Source organism: Lepidochelys kempii, chromosome 12 (assembly GCF_965140265.1).
Source record: "Lepidochelys kempii isolate rLepKem1 chromosome 12, rLepKem1.hap2, whole genome shotgun sequence".
NCBI lineage: Eukaryota > Metazoa > Chordata > Testudines > Cheloniidae > Lepidochelys > Lepidochelys kempii.
In genome coordinates, this window is record NC_133267.1 from 21,261,650 (window position 1) to 21,279,211 (window position 17,562).

At 39.4% G+C, this 17,562-nt stretch overlaps 1 protein-coding gene across 14 annotated transcripts in view; it reads left to right on the forward strand.

The window, feature by feature from the left end:
- ZNF536 (zinc finger protein 536) overlaps positions 1-17,562 on the forward strand; it is a 404,507-nt gene that overhangs the window by 238,623 nt on the left and 148,322 nt on the right. For 13 of the 14 annotated variants that reach the window (XR_012154496.1, XM_073307801.1, XM_073307812.1 and 10 more), the window contains 2 exons: positions 120-272; positions 15,686-17,263. Coding sequence is in view for 13 of the 14 variants with exons in the window: in XM_073307801.1 (XP_073163902.1) it covers positions 120-272; positions 15,686-17,263 (1,731 nt within the window). In the remaining variant the exon portion in view is untranslated. The remainder of the gene's footprint in view (positions 1-119; positions 273-15,685; positions 17,264-17,562) is intronic. The other variant, XM_073307806.1, reaches the window with a different exon arrangement.

Here is a 17,562-nt window from a genome sequence, read left to right on the forward strand (position 1 = left end):
AAAGAATGAAGTAGACAGGTGTAGTATTGACATGTTTAACTTTGTGTTGTGTTAGCAGTTTCAGCGAGAACAACTTCTGACATGTGCTGAAGTGATGTGAGAACATTTCTGTGTTTCAGACATTGGAGAAGAAGCTGGGAGATCTGTAGGAATCCAGCAGCCAGCTTTACTGAGAGACAGGAGCCTTGGTTCTGCCATGAAAGACTGTCCATATTGTGGAAAAACTTTCAGAACGTCACACCACTTAAAAGTTCATTTGAGAATACATACAGGTGAGAGGTGCAGGGAAATTTGGGTGTTCTATACCATAAGGTAACAGACTGGGGTTGTCAAGATGTTGCAATAAATGTATGGATGGAGTTGTAATTTCCAGTATAGAATGGTACTCGGAGTCTGTTGACAAAGATATATGGCAACATTCCTAAATAAAAAATACAAGGAATGGTTAGATGGGGGGGAAAGGCCACTTTAACAGAATCATCCTATTCCAATTACGGAGTCTCTATGGTTTTGCGCTGTTATTATTTTTGTTCAATTTATTCTTAATATCATAAAATCATAGATATACACAAATATACTCATTTTAACCTCTTCCTCTGTACATGAACACTTTAGCTCCTTCAGTTTTATTAAATATGGGTATAGCTTATCATTTTAATATTAGAATCTTGCCAAAGTCCCTTTCCATGTGTCAGAGGCTGGGTTTCAGAGCCCAAGCTCCAGCCTGAGTGGGAACATCTACACTGCCATTTTTAGCTCTGTAACACAAGCCAAGTCTGTAGACCTGGGCTCTGAGACTTGCCGCCATGTTTTTTTTTGAGAGAGAGCCCCACAGCCCAAGTCTGTAGACCAGGCTCTGAGGTTTTATTGCCGTGTGGAAGTACCCTATGATGCTTTTTTGTCCCGTATGCCTGTATGGGATAGTATATTCTGAGTTCTTCAGGCCTACAGTAACTCTGGGAGACTCTGCAAGGTGGGAAAAGGAGGATTGAGGCCTCCCAAAAGTTAAGTATATTTGTCACATGACATGGGTGGCAGGGACTCGTTTCTCTCTCCTCCTCTGGAAGCCATGCATGGGGGGTTATTGCAGGGCTTTTGTGGATAGTAACTACTTAGGACTGTGTAGGCTGCATGTGGATAGGTCCAAAGTTGAGACTGGCATGGGCGGTCAGGAGCTCATTTATTATTTACCCACATACAGTCACTTCCGCTACTCATTGGCAGGTGTGGTTCTTTCCTTCCTATTCAGCAGGATAGCCTATAGGGTAATTTGAATGGCTAAAATGTGTGGTCATCCAGGATTTTTGCTGCCAGTAACACCCCAGTTATTTTAGAATGCATGGAGCCAATGGTGTATACACTTCTACAGTTCATAGACACAATGAACAGGATTAGGAAATACTTTCCAGCTGTCTCTCTTGAGTTTATTATCTTTGTCATTTTTTCATTCTACAGGGTATGTTTTTTTCATATGCAAATGCTATTTGTGTACCCAAATCAATCATTTAGGTGTCTAACCTGTTTGCATGCAAACATGTAATTCTGGAGCGCACAAACTTGACACTGCATTATTGGGTATGCAAGTGGACAGGCTGCTTTTGAAAATATGACTGGAAGGGCTGAAAATCAGCAAAAACAGGAAATTGAAAGGAACAGATGGAGCTTATGTCTTATCTCTTCTCCTTGTGTCTTTGAATTGTGGTACAATGGTTGACTATATAGAGGCTGCTTTTAAGGTCACTTTGAAAATTTGGCTTTAACATTGTTTAATTCATATAGAAAATAAACACTTTAGGATTGTTTCTTTACTACTTGTTTACAGTTTGTACCATTCCTAACACAATGGAACACTGATCCCTTCATTCACTACTATAATAAAAGTAAATAAATAGTAATTACATTATTTTAAAGGAGTCTTGTAAGCATAAGTTTTAAACTATTTTAACCCTTTCTAATGGAAGATTTATAGAGAAAATATTTTAAAATAACCTGACTGCCGTCCTTTTTCCTTCCTCTACCAACAACTTATTAAAATTAAGTTGTCATTCTGTTTTGTTGTTTTAAAAATGACACTGATTATGCATTCAGTATTTGTGGCTCAGAATTCATGGACAATAAGTGAATTACAATGGAAATATTCCATAAAAATTGTGCTTTAAAATTTACTTACAAAATCAAAACAAAAAGATAAACCTTCATGTAAATAAAGAAATGAAAATGATTTGGGGAAACATCATATAGACCATGCAAACAATGTTTGCAATTTATTTAAAAAAGCATAATAATATTAAAATAGATAAAGATCAATTTCTACTGAACTAAGAACAAAGTATTTCTAAAATTATGAGAAGAGTATGTTTAAATGGAACAGTGCATGTTACATATTATAAATAGTCATAATAAACATTATAAAATGGCAAATTACAAGAGTTATTAAACCAAAATTAAGTTGTTATGCAGTAAATGGAAATGATGTAATAGATACCAATTATTAAGCAGATATTATATTGGTGGTTTTATACTTGTCTGTGACTGTATTTTGTCAGTTTCCTGCATTTTATATCACACTCTGTCTTTATTATATGTCAGGATCTTATAACTGACTGATAAAAAACCCACTTCACTGTATTTCTCCACTACATTAACTCAATTACTGCTCTTGTTCTCCTGGCACCTGCTTGTCAGAAATGAGCTTAAGCAATTTAGAAAAAGTTAGGTTCCTTCCAATGTGTGGGTGTTTGGAGGCACAGAGGTAGAATGACTTGGTGTCCCAGCCAACACCAACTCATAGTGTGACTACATTGCATTGTAAACCCGGGCTCGGGCTCAAGCATGACCCCCCTTCTGTCTACATACTAATCTGTCTGATTCAGGCCTGTGCCCAAGCCCCAGGAACCCGCAGGAGTGGAGTGTTCAAGCCTGGGTCCTACAGGGTTTGGGGCCCAAACCCCATTAGTTTGTAGTGTGGACACAGTTTGGGCCCAGACCCGCTGGCCTTAGGCCCTGAATATCTGTTCGGTGATGCCCTACAATCTCGTAGGTCAGTGCTCTTTGTCCTCTCTGTCCCAAGAGTAGCCAGTCAGCTCCCAAGAAATGGAAGCAACGCCCCCTTGTTCAAGTACAATAGCTTGGCATTTAAGCTTTGCATTTTATTCTGACTACTGAGCTGCAAACACACTGAACCGTCTCCTGTGTTTGCAATGGATACCAACCAGAGGAAGTCCTTTGCCAATTGTGCTGCTTCGTGGGCATGGGAGCACAGCCAGATTTTGGTGAATTTCTGATGCAAGGCAAGCAAAAAGTCTGATGATCATGTGTGCCAGGAAATAGTGAAGAAGATGGCAGTGTTGGGAATTCACTGGACCGGTGACCAATGTTGGGAGAAGACTAAGCAGTTCAAAACCAACTATCAGAAAGCCAGGGATGAGAACCACATCTTTGGGAACTCGCTGTCATCCTGCCTCTTTTACGAGGAGTTTGACCAAGCGCTGGGTAATGCACTGAACACTGACCCACAGCAGCCTGATCAGCCAAGATGGTGACTGTCTCACCTCTGAATCTAGAACAGGACTGGAGGGGATCCAGCAGGTGCCGGAAGAGGCTACCAAAATGATTCTGGTGCTGAGACTGGTCCCTGAGGAGGCTTTGCTGTTGGAGCAGCTGCAGAAAATCCTGGGTCCCTACTTGGAGGAGCTTTTCAGTGCCTCCCCTCCTGTCCCCAGAATTGCAATCCACCATGGAACCTGAACAGAAACTGAAGAAGCAGAAGTCACCTTTGCGCCTGGTAAGTGTCTGGCTCCATTTTTGTTTTTATGAACATAGAAATGGGAGGGATTTCCAGTTTATGAACCAATGCAAACGTTATTACCAGTCATGGGTAGCAGCATGTATTTGTTAATGGCAGATTGCACACCAACAGCTTAGCGTTCCTCCCATCCGTCCCCACCACCACCACCTTATAGAATTCAGAATGGAGAATACGAAGTGCAAACAGTGAAACAAGCATTTAAAAAGTTTTAATAGAAACGTACACATTCTTGCTACAACATGCCAGGGTATGAAAAATGTGAACTTTATATTGCCTTCCGTATTACTACGCCACTCCATATCAGCCTAAAGGTTTAACAAGCCACCTGTAATCAATGTCCTGTAGGAGGGAAGGGTGAAATTTACATGTATATTAACAAGTGTAGTCCATTTAAGCTAATGTAGTCCCTATAGCCCATGGGTGACTAAATCATTTGTCCAAAATACAGGTGGGGGGTTGTATTCAGTCTAGAAATGTGCCGAGGGGTAATGGAGTTCTTGGCAAGTCCGTATTAGTGTATGTGTTTGCATGCAGTCATAACAGGCTATATTCAAAGCTGTTGGGAGGCAGTAATCCATGCAGATGTAACACCGACAGACCCCGGTCATCGAACCTGGGACCTCTGGAGCTTAGTGCATGAGCTGTTACCGCATGAGCTAAAAACCAAATGGCTCTTAATTAAGGCTGTAGAGCAGACTCACTTCATCTTTCTCTTTAAGTGATTTCAATGCCACTAGATGAGACAGAACACCACACCCAGAAGATGTGTGGGTTACACACACACTAACAGAGCATCCTGTTGATTGCCTCATGATTTTTAACCCAGCCCCAGGTGCTGATAGCGGCAAACTTTTCCCATAGCAGGAACTCCAGATAGATAGTCACATTTTGGGGAAGGGTATATTTTGGGGTGCCACATGGGTAGCTGTCCAGCCCACTCGTAGATGTGCTCTTCAGTCACCATAAGTTTGAAAACTTATGTGGCATACATGACTGGCTTGCCACCAGCAGCTTGGAATAAAATGTCTCTTTGCCATTCTGGAACCACAAGAATTGTTATGTCCTCCAAAATATGGAATGTCTGAAATGATAGAGAGGGCTTGTGTAGTACGCCATGGTACACCCACTCCTCAAAGTGGTCTGCAATTTCTAAAGTAAACCAATTGTGATTTTTACCTTACCATTCCCTGTGCCCTCTTTTCATTGCTGTGAAGCTGGTTGTGTCCACAGAGCTTCTGATGTCTGAAGCTTATGGGATCTCACAAAGTATCATCTTTTGGCCGTCAAATTCCACAAGGATTTTTCCTGTTCTCATGCCCTGAGTCATCTGTGAATTACTGAGACAATAATGTTCTCTTTTATGTCTGCTTGCAGGTCCCTCAACTGGCCTTTGTACCTCAGCAGCTCAGACACATTGCAGCGGAAGCCCAGGTCTCCGTAGCATCATGGACTGGTCAAAGAGGAAGATTTTCTGTGATGAGCTTATGTTTGACATTCTGGACAGGGTCAAAAAGCAAGTGCAATACCACAGAGAGGACGATTCATGGCAAATAGAAAGGCAAGATGAAAAGAACAGGCAGGCTATAGAGCTGGAGGAGAGAATTGCTACCATGTGCTACAGACCCAGGAACACTTTGGACAATTCCATGGTTGGGTGGCCCATGCAACCAGGCTTTAACAGCAGCTGGACAGGGCAAATCTACCCCCTGCAATCTTCTACTCCAGTTCAGGGCTCCCTTTCTCCCAGCATACTTCTGCCCCCATGCTGTCCCTCTCTCCCTTGCAAGCCTCCACATCCATGCAGTGATGTCAAGTTCATGCTAAATGCACAAGAAAGGGAAAGGAGAACATGCCAGAGGACACAGATTTAAGAGATTGTTTTGATGGTACTGGCTCAATGTTTGCACTTTGCACTGTTTGGTTTATGCACTTTGATTTATTACTGGTTTTGCTGTGGGTTTATTACTGAGTTTTGATGTTCTAATGGCAGCTGGGCTGCCTGAAATGCTATAATATTGTGGGTTTTTTTGTAGTACATCCATGTTCACAAATGAAGGTTTTCATTTAATTAAGAAAGTTTATTGCCATCACTACATCATACAATGTGCATTTGAAGAATAAAGATAAACCCACAGTAAGGCACAATAGAGAACTTGCATCCAGACACAATTTCTGAGTACATCTAAGTACAACAATCCATAATGTAAATGCTCAGCCCCACTTTCATAAACAGCCATTTCATCCATAAGAAAATTTCATATCAACGCCCACATTCACTGCATACAGTGACAGTACCCTCCCCTTCATTGTGTGATGTGACAGTACCTCAGTGCTATGATGTGTGTACTATAAGCATTGCTGTACAAAAACATCTCTAAGCTATCTATTCTCCATCTTCCATCGCCTGTGCAAGTCCATAATATGGGAGCACAGAGCACCCCTGATTTTTGTTGCCAGGGTGCATCCTGTTCAAGCTGTGATAGATGCACTTCCTGGCTGAGTGTAGTAGTCAGCAATCCATTACTGTCATAGATTCATTCGGGGCAAATGGCTCACTTTTGGCTTCACAAAGATCATGAAGACAACAGCAAGACACACTACTGCAGACAGCACTGATGACACAGACATCCAAACATCTGTAAACAGCACCAGCAGGATTTCAGTCTGCCAAGCGCACAGTCAACTGCCATTCTGTACCTGCTGAGTGTGTAACTGAACCATCTTTTGCCAGGCCCTCTGAAATCAAGATATGGTCTCATAAGCCAAGGCAAAAGGGGTTACACAGAGTCCCCCAGGATAACAGTGGGGATAGTAACTCCATTTATGACAATGTCATTTGGTGGGAATTGTGTCCCAGCCTGTCCATGAATGTAGATTTCTGACCGTCCGAAAACCCTGGCATCATGAACATTTCCAGTGCAGCTCACGTTGGCATCCATAAATCAGCCTCTTTGGTCTACAAGGTTCTGCATAATAATGAAGAAGTACCCTTTGTGATTTATGTACTCATATGCTCCTTAAGGAGGGCAAACTAGGGGCATCTGAATCCCATCAAGGGCCCTGGCACAGTTTAGAAACCCCATTCTCTTAAAACAGGCAGTTACTTCAGGGCTATTGTTTATGCCCATCGCCTTTGACTAAATCATACTCCCTATTGCCTCAGAAGCCTCTGCCACCATTTTACTCACAGTTGACTTTCTAGCACCAAATTGGTTAGTGATGGATCTGTCGCAGAATGAGGTAGCCAGCTTCCAGATAGTTATAGCAACCTGCTTCTGGACTTTTCTAGCCACCCTCATGCCACAGAGACTGTTGCATCATGATGCTGGAGGGTTGGGGCAAGGTGCTCATAAAGCTATAAAAGGTAACTGATGTATTGCAGAAAAAAGTACACAGCTTCACTGGGCAGGCTCGGTTGAATCCCAACATCTTAATGCAGAGATTAGTTCTTCTCCGGCTGACTGAACAATATTCAGTCAGGAAGGAGTTTTAAAGGGAGCATGTCACATCGATATTTGGCTGCCCCGTGAGAGGAAGAAGAATTCTCTCCTCCCCACCCCCTCCCCACCACTTGCCGCCACCCTCCCAAAGTAACTGGAGAAAGGCGGTTTCTTAGAGTAACTCCAGTGATGATGGAGGAAGGGGCCTTAATGCAGAGATAGCTCCTTTAAATCAGAAGATCAGATCAGAAGGGGTGGGTGTGTGCAGATGATCCCCTGTATCATTTCTAGGTTATTTGTTTATGTTAGCCTGTCTAATTGGGGAGAGGGCCCTTAGTTTCTTGCTTCCACAGAACTATTTGCTTTAGTGCAGTAGAGAGGACTTTACTGCATGCTTGATCCCTGCAGCCTGATCAGCTGGTCAGACAATCCCAAGAAAAGGGAATTGTTCCCTAAGGAAGTGGAGAGTTCATTTGCTTCTGTTCTACCCTCACAGCTTCTTACTGAAGAGGTTTTTGTTGGTTTGGGGTTACTGCTTTCTATAGCAGCTTGACCATTCTGTTAGATAGGTCATCCTTGCTGCAGAACATCTATCTTCTGAGCTTGCATGATTCAGAAGTCTGTGGATATTTTGTGCTTGGTAAGAATACCGCCATGGTCAGATGTGACGCTCACAAACATATTGTTTATAAAAGCTAAGTGGTATAAGAATGGAATCACACAGCTGCAAACGCATTGCAGCTAATTCTGATCTTCATTTGTATCCGTGGAAATCAGGAGTGACTCCATTAAGTCAAAGAAATTAAAGAATTGTGAATAAGAATTTGACTCTGTGTCTAAAATTATACCATGCTAGTAATAACTGATATTAAGCATACTAATAAATTAATTAGCTAAATCCTACTGTTTCCTTAAATCATAGTAAAAACAAGAACATTCTTTAATATAGTCATGTGATGTCATTCTATCCTCTCTACATCTGAATATCCCCAAAATAGCTTACAAAAACTAAATGAAAATGCAGATAAAGTATGCAAGTGCAAACTGGGATATTACTAATAAAATACAGTGTGTTTGAGTGGAGAGTTTGACATGCTGGGTACTTTACTTGGTTGGATATGACTCCACTCATGGGTTATGTAGTCATCCTTTAGAGTATTGATTCTATTCTCTGCTGCCACCCTTATGGGAATTAGAATGCTCAACATTATTTTTAAGGATAGTCATTCCAGTAAAATGTCAGTAGTGGTACTTGAATGGAGTGGAGGGATGGTGGCTAGAGCATTGGCCAGAGATCTAGGTTCAAGTGTCTACTCTGCCACCAACTTCCTGTGTGACCTTGGACAGGTTACTTAGCCTCTCTGTGCATCAGGAGCCAATATGTAAAATGATAATACCTCCCTACCTTTCAGGGGTGTTGTCAGGATAGATACATTAAAGTTTATGTGGTGCTCAGATACTGTGGTAGGTACCTTAGATAGATAGTCCTCAGAATACATGGAGGTTTATACCCTGTAAGGTGCTGAACACCGTCCACGACTTCCAGAGAATCCTCAACTCCAGAAGAAATTAATGAGCTGCAGGTACCCATCTTCTTACAGAATTGGGCTTGGAGAGCACATAAAGTCATAAAAATAAAAATATATTTACTCTGCCACTGCTTATCAGCGTGTTATCTAGAGGCAAATTTTCAAACTTGCACAAGTAGGTTTGCATGTTCTCAATGTAGGCATTCAAGAACTGCCGTTTGTTTACACAAAGTCAAGGTTTGCACCAAGCATTCATGTGTGCTCAAACCCTGACTTTTACATTCATGTCACCCAGGTAAGGAACATGGAATAAAGCCATGTGTATGAGTGGGCTTGAGAATTTGGCCCTACACCTATGAAAGGAAGCGATAGGGGCAAAAATGCTTAGCAGGTTGAGAGACTGACCTGTAGTATACATAATGAATAGTCTAAATCATGCATATCTTATACTGTGACTGTTTTTTCTCTTGGAAATGCAACAGTGCAATTTTGAAAAATGCTTAGATGAGCTGATGGAATACACTAAAATGGTGCTGTTTTAAATGAATTCAACTCACATTTTCTTCCTAAAAAGAGACTGGCTGTTGCCATTCTCTCAAGGTACGTCTAGTGGGATGAGCAATATGAATGATTAAGGAAAATGGGGCTGTGTGCTCCAAAAGGAGACAATGTTGGTATTGAACATCCTTTATTCTTACATTTGTAAGATGAACGAAAAGGACTTTTCATTTCTCTAGATTTCTCCAGATTTCCCATCCTTAACATTGTGCAGCTTGCCTTTTCCTGCCTTAATGACGTCCCAAACTTTTGTTGAAAATAATTGATTGAATTTAAATTTCCTTAAAAGTTTAAGAGGTAATGGTACAGTATAAATTTCCTACCAAACACTAAGTAGGGAAATATCCATTAGTGAAATTAACTACAGTTTCTAGGTAGCTAACAATGTGCAGTATACAGTAGGGCATGGCTAATGAACACTGCAGTGGGTGATATTTCATTATACAAATTAATGCTCACATTTTAATGGGAAAGTCACATAATGAATCTCAGCTTCAGTGACAGCAATTAGAGACACAGATTGTCCCCTTCTGGACAAGGCACTGTTTAGCAATAAGCAGCTGTGTAAAAAGTCTTCAGGTTTACAACATATATATGCTTTGGGGGAATTAGTGTACAGTTTATATTAATGTACTGAAGCTTCACTGCAAAGGAACAACCATATTTATCTCCCCATGTGTTAACTAAGTAAAGACATGTAGAAAGACTAAATATCAGAGATGGGATGTAAATAAATGAAAATGTTCAGTTATACAACTTTACAAAAATTAAAATCTTTTACTGTGTGTGGCATGATACAATGAAAACTCTTAAGTTACTGAGTCAGAAGCATCAAATACTTTTTTGGGAGAAAGGGGGTATTTACATCTTACATATTTAGTTAAAATACTAGGGAGTAAAGAGAAGAAGTAGTCAACTGATATTTCTGACAAACAGATTAATTTTGTGGTGAACATGTGCATGATCCAAAAATAATCCTACAGAACCTTTGATATTCCATTTGGCTTAAAAAGTGTGAAGTGAATGATTAGAATGATAAAAGAAATTACTGTGTAAGAATAGGCATAATAATGAACTAATTAAATCATACAGCAATTCATTTTTAAAATATCTACTGTACAATGGATAAAATAGGTTATCAATAACCAATCCTATTATTAAAAAAGCTGTAAGATGTTTTCAATGTTTTTGTTAAACAATATTCACAGGACTTATAAGCTGTTTGATTTCATGATGCTTACTGTAAAAGACAATAACTATTTCTTATGCCAAAGTACATGCAATCAAATTCTGGATGTCCATTGCCTGTGGGGGCTGGCAGAAAACCCTCTGCCAGCTGCAAGAGCATTGGATGTGAGGTGGATGTGCCTATCAATGATTGCTATTAAGGGGAGAGACCACTGCACAATGGAAGAGCATTAAAGAGGGTTGGCCTGGTGATCAAAGGGCAGGTCCATGTGTACATTATCTAAGAAGGCTTCTTTGGTTAAAAAAAATCATCCTGGTTAAGAAGGGAGATGTAAGAAATAATCAAAAGTTTTAAAACCCCAAATAAAAAAAATAGAAAAATGGAAAAGCTGATAGCAGTAAGTACAAATTTTTAATCTAGCAGAAAAAGTCATAATGATCCAATGGTTGGAAGTTGAATCTAGACAGATTCATACAAGCAACAAAGCATACATTTTGACCATTGAGGGTAATTAATTTTGGAACAGTTTACCTAGGGCCATGGTGGATTCTTCATCACTTGAAATATTTAAGTCAAGATTGGTTATCTTTCTAACATGTATGCTTGATGCTGTAATTATTGTGTGAGGTTGTTTGGCTTACGTTTTGCATGAGATCAGTCTAGATCAGTGGTGAGCAACCTGTGGCCCACGAGCCCCACACAGCCCATCAGGGTAATCCGCTGGTGGACCGCAAGACAGTTTGTTTACATTGACCGTCCACAGGGAGCTTCAGGGGGCCATGCCTGCAGATGGTCAATGTAAACAAACTGTCCTGCAACCTGCCAGCAGATTACCCTGATGGGCCGCGTGTGGCTCGTAGGCCGCAGGTTGCCCACCACTGGTCTAGATGATCATAATTGTTCTTTCTTGCTTTAGGAATAATCTGGCAGTGGCCTCCATGTACAACTAAAAAATAGGTTATTCCTTTGCATAAAATGATTAGATTGCACATTAAGGACAGCAGGTGGAACTGGTCGTAGCCTGAATAGGTTATACATCCATGTTGCTCATGCGGTGTTGTATACTTAGACACTGTTTGCATTGGGCAATATGTCTGTTTCCAGTTGTCTACCAGGAGTTTATAAAGTTTTTACAGCAGTCTTTAATTTTACCATATCGTGATGTAAAATAGTTCTATGATATGACTTTGCCTTGTAAATCAGATGTTAGACAGATGGAAACTCTGATTATGCAGCTTAGATAGCGTCTATATCCATAGTTTTTATACCATGTATTGGGATCGTTTTTAACAAGGTTATGAAAAAGCTTGTGCAATTGCAAACAGCGGTCGGAATTAGCAAAATCAAGAGAATAAGTCCCATTCTGAACTACAAACAACGACTCTTGAACATATCAGACATTTGAAAAAAAAACCCCACATGGCAACTTTACGTAAACTGAAATTAACTGTTAAATATCTCATCCAGACTCTGTTCTCGGCAGTGTTACGGGGTAATCATTACATGAGGATGAGCTCTCTGAAACATTTTTCAAAGTATTAGATACAAACAAATATTCTTCTAACAGAACCACGCCCAGCATGCTTGTCCCACTTAGTCTTCCTTGAGGAAGTATTATTAAGGTACCTGGCAGAATCACGGACGTTCAGTTTCTGGCTATTTTTTCATTATACATCTTTGGTGGGGGAGGGGAAGTTTCAGTAGTTCATAACTTCACTGTTGCAAATCACACTAGGGCTGAAATTTGGCATGTTGGTTGTCAAATTGGAGATTTGAATGCCATTTAAATATGTATGACCAATTCTTTAATTTAGAGGTTGTTGGAGAATCTAAATTTAATAGGTCTGAAGATGTATTTTCCCCCTAACACCAGCCTCTGAAATAGCAATAGTTAATTTTGAAAGTGGATGTCCTTAAAGGGTAATAATTACTTTAGGTATTTTGATTGGAAAAAATTGTTTTCAGGTGTACTATTTCCCTTGCCCAGTTTGGTAAGCCACAGGTGACTCAATGTGTCACTGTGTGATAGGTCAGAGATTGAGTCTTCATTTAAATCCTTGTTCCCAGTCTGGCAAGAGATGGGAGCATTACAGTGGTAGTGGACTCAACTCTAATGGAAATTTGCAATTTTAATCACGCTGTCTCAGTGGGTGGTCTCTTACCGACTAGTCTTGATGGAATGTGTTGGGAGCTGTGTCCAGGCCTCCTCTGTTGAAGGGAACTCTGCTGTGGGGCCTTTGAAAAGGTGGGGAAAATTGAATATCTTCAGGGCTCAGCAATTAAAAATAAAAGAATGTTGTCAGTGCAGAATGCTTTGGATGGAAGATACTTTATAAATGCAAAGCATATTAGTATTAGTATTTCCTCTAGTTAGCATATTAATTTTCTTGCACCCATTATTAAATATACTTATTGCCTTAAGCACCTCCTGAGATGTGTATAGGATCATTAGTGCAGCCTATGTTGTAGGATGTGTCTCATCATTGCAGATGCATATTATCCAACAGTTTATGCAGCATCTGCAATGGTAGAACGTAATTTCTAATGATGCCGCTTGAAGTGAGCACATATATCCATCAGCTAGAGTTACTATAAATGTAAAAGGTAAAAGTAACTGCATGTAAACATTTCCACATAGGTATAGGTGGTACCATGGAAGAGATTTTTCAGTTAAGAGGAAGGGGGATTAGAAAATGCAGGCATTGAGCTACCCAAGGTTTCTAGAGTTTTTTCTCTGCAGACACACTATTGGCTCTTAGACAGTGCTTTAAATCCATAAGTTGTGTCAAAGAGTATTAGATTGATTGTAACAAATAGAACCAAAGCTCTGGGACAACATGAAATGGCTCCAAAACTTGGAGTACAAGTATGCTGTAAAATGAATGTTAATGTGTGTGTCTGTATTTTTGCCAGGAGCAGAGCTGTCACAGAATATTCATGTTCCTGAAATTAATAATTTGCATGAGAGTATGTGCATAGAGGCCATTGCCATTTCAGGGCATAGATGCATACAAATATGCAGAACATGACCTCTGATCCTTTTCCCTGCCATAAAATGATTTCAGTAGAAGATGGCCTGCAGAATAGTCTCTCTGGGTTTGAGGGGAAACCAGAATAGGTATCACCCAGTTCAGCTTTGTACTTCCTGCTGCTTGGCATAGGTAGGCCTGTAGGTTCTTCATGTATAGCACCTACTAGAATTTAGCCAATAGTTGGGTTGATAAAGAGGGCAGTGATGGGGTTCCAGAGCCCAACGATATTTGTGAAAGACTCAGAAGTTGCACTGAAACTTTAAATTTGACTTCTCATGTTAAAACGTATGGACCCAGGCCTAAAGTATGAGCCATGTTAATTATCATCTCTTACATGAACCATGTTAATCAAACTTTGTAGAGGAGGGTGCATCATCATACAATAGGTGTTGGGCAGTGTAGGGCCCTCGTGTCCATAATTTAGCCTCAGGATTACATTATGGACCATGGCTAGAGTGTTTATAATTTTCTTTAGCCCTTGTTGAGTGACAGAACACATTCAACTACTGTACATGGTCAGTAAGCCTGTTCAGATAGTGCTGTAGGGTCATTTTGATCGTTCATTTTACTTAATCTTGTTTAGCTGATTCAGATGATCAGCAAGAGGTGTAAACATCCCAGGTATTTACCGAACTCTCATTTGAGCACTTAGTTTAAAAAATTAAAAAGTTTGAAAACTTTCCATTTTTATTTTAAATGGATTTTGAGGTTACTCAAGAATTAGTAGCTTTTCAACGAGTGTGATAATTCACATAATATGATACTATTACTATTATTCTGGAAGAAATTTTAAAACAATGAACTATTTGCAGGGTAGTGTTCACAGAAGGTTTGCCATTGCCTTTTAGATCGGAAGGAAAACACATAAGAGAAAACAGTTCCTTGTCTTGTTGAGGTTTCTTATAGAAATAATTGCTGATATTGACAGGCCATTATTAAAAAGAAGCTTACAGTACTGTCAAACTCCTGTCTCTTTCAGGGAGTATTTCTGCACTCAAGTCTACAAGGAACCCTTGATTGCTAACAAGTGCTCTGCATATATTTAAATTTACATTTATTTAGACATATTTTCTTTGTGGATATATATAAATCTATGATTGTATGTGAATGGTTTATATATACGTAATATCTCTGAGTTCTTTTAAATCATGGCAAGAAAAATAAAAGTTTAGTATTGAGTTCAAATATATATTTAATTCATGAAATTCATCTAATATGTTTTAAAATACTATTTAAGCTGATCCTTACTCTCTAGAAAAGTGTTTATTACAGGTAAATTACACTACTGGAGCATTAGAAATGCCATTAGTACAAATTTAAAGCACTGCAAAAACCAGTAGAAAATGTTAATTTCAAATACAGAAAGTAAATATAGTTTGTACCTTTTTATTACTCACTTTCTTTTTAATTTTATTGACTGCTTTTTATCTTAACTATATGTTCTTACATGCTGCAATCCTAATGTACTGTAATGATATTAATATTTTATAGAATCTGTATTTATAGTTCTTTATTTAGAAACAATGCAGTAGGTCTGCAGATCTTTGAATCCTTCTGGAATGGTGCCCTCCAAATAATGATAAATTACTTGTGCAGTATGCCATTTGCTAATTATATCCATGATTTACTGCAGAGCAAGCCTTAAATCATTCATTTCAGTCTTGCGTAACAGTGCCATAAAATTTTTAGGTTTTAAAAATGGTTTCCATGTGTATAATTTAAACAAATTTTAAAGCAATTGTATACACAAAATATTGCAACTATCCATTTGTTACATACTTTGTTTATTTTTTTAACTTGTATTTTTAATGATTACTGTGGCTGAAATTGTTATGCTTCATTTTCATAATCACAGCTTTTAATTCTACAGCAGTTTTTACATGTTACATTAAGAAAAAGATAGCCAATTGTGTGTAGATAGTATGTCATTCCTGAATTGCTCCATGTGCTAGAAAATCATTTAAAAGATCTTAAAACTATAAATTATCTTCTATTAAAGTATCATTTAAAATATTAGCTGAAGGAGGGGTTGTTTTAAAAGAACAAACATTGATTTTTCTTCACTATTCCATAGACAGAAGCACAGATAACATATATTAAATGTTTGTCTTTTTTGTATGTATTTGCAGGTGAGAAACCTTACAAGTGTCCACATTGTGACTATGCAGGCACTCAGTCTGCATCCCTCAAATACCACTTGGAACGGCACCACAGGGAGCGACAGAATGGAGCTGGACCTCTCCCTGGGCAGTCTCAAAGTCAGGAACACAAGGATGAAACATCAAGTAAAGGGTCTCTGTTTATTAGACCAGACATACTGAGAGGAGCCTTCAAGGGTCTTCCTGGTATTGATTTCCGAAGTGGCATGGTCTCTCAGCAGTGGACATCAGGAATGCTTTCTTCTGGAGATCAACAAGGACAAGCAGCTGGCATGTCTTCTGAGGTATCTTCAGAGAATATGAAGGGTTCTGACATATCTTCCAAAGGAACACACTTTTCTGAACTTGGCCGAGCATATCAGAGCATGGTTGGAAATGGTGTGAACTTCCAAGGGTCTTTGCAAGCTTTCATGGACAGCTTTGTCTTAAGTTCCTTAAAGAAAGAAAAAGAAATGAAGGATAAAGTGTTATCTGATTCACTTTCCATAAAAACTCTGGGCTCAGAGAGCACTGAGGATAAAATAAATACCAAGTCCTCACAAAGAAAAACTGAAAAATCACAGTATGAACCTCTTGACTTATCTGTGAGGCCAGATGCTGCCTCACTTCCAGGTTCATCTGTTACAGTTCAAGACAATATTGCTTGGCATGGCTGCTTATTTTGTTCCTTTACAACGTCATCTATGGAATTAATGGCTTTGCATCTCCAAGCCAATCACTTAGGCAAAGCTAAACGTAAAGATAATATTTTAGGAAACAGCAAAGATCAATCTCGGGAGGCTTCAGCTTCAGCAAACAAAGTCAGTTTGCTCTCCTCTTCAGTGCAGCCCAGCAAAGAGGCAGTAGTTTCAAATTTGATTAGCCAGCTGGACTCAGCTTCTGAGAAAATGACCCAAGGACAAAATAAAGAGATGCTGGGAGAACAAAAGAATGCTGCCTGGCCCAGCCATATGGATTCCACCTTTTGTAATTTTACAACAGACTTTTACAAGCAGTTTGGTGTTTATCCTGGTGTTGTTGGCACAGGAGCACAAAATTCTTGCACCAGTAGCAAACCCGAAGTAAAAACACCATCTGAAGATGATCCAAATATTTTGCTCTCTGACTCTCTAAATAAAAGTGCTACTGATGACCTGTCTGACATAGCTTCATCTGAGGATATGGAATCTTCCAAGGAGGAAAACATTGAAGATGAGGACATTGAAACAGAACCAGATATTATGAACAAGCACTTATCTGCCCTAAATAAAGAAAGCAGTGAAGGAGGTGACAATATACAAAGCCCAGTCACCTCACAACCAACACAAGGACTAATACCACGGTTGCCACACACAGAAAAGCAGTGGCACAGCCAGAATCTTCTTTCCTCCCATGAAACTGCACAAGGTGTGATGAAACCTGAGCAAGTACAGGGTCCACAGGTCCTTGAGAAGCAGATGAACATGTTGTCAGTCCTAAGAGCTTATAGCTCTGATGGCTTAGCAGCCTTTAATGGACTTGCAAGTAGCACAGCAAGCAGCGGATGTATCAAGAGACCTGACTTGTGTGGTAAGTTTTAGACCTTCTTTCAGACCGTTTCAGAAAACAATCCTGCGAATCACTAAGCTGCTCTCTAAACATGCTTAACCACATTTCTTAGTAAATGCAAATTTAAAATAAATGTTAAAAAAAATCAGTGGACAAAATTCTACTATATTACTTGTGCAGCTCCATATAAATCAGTGAGCATGTAGCTGACAGCAGAATAGCCTTCTATGTGCTGTCTAGAGTTGCATACACTTACACAATATTTTTAGGAATCACATTGTTTTTAAACTAGAGTAGCAGCAAATATAGACTGTGCTAGT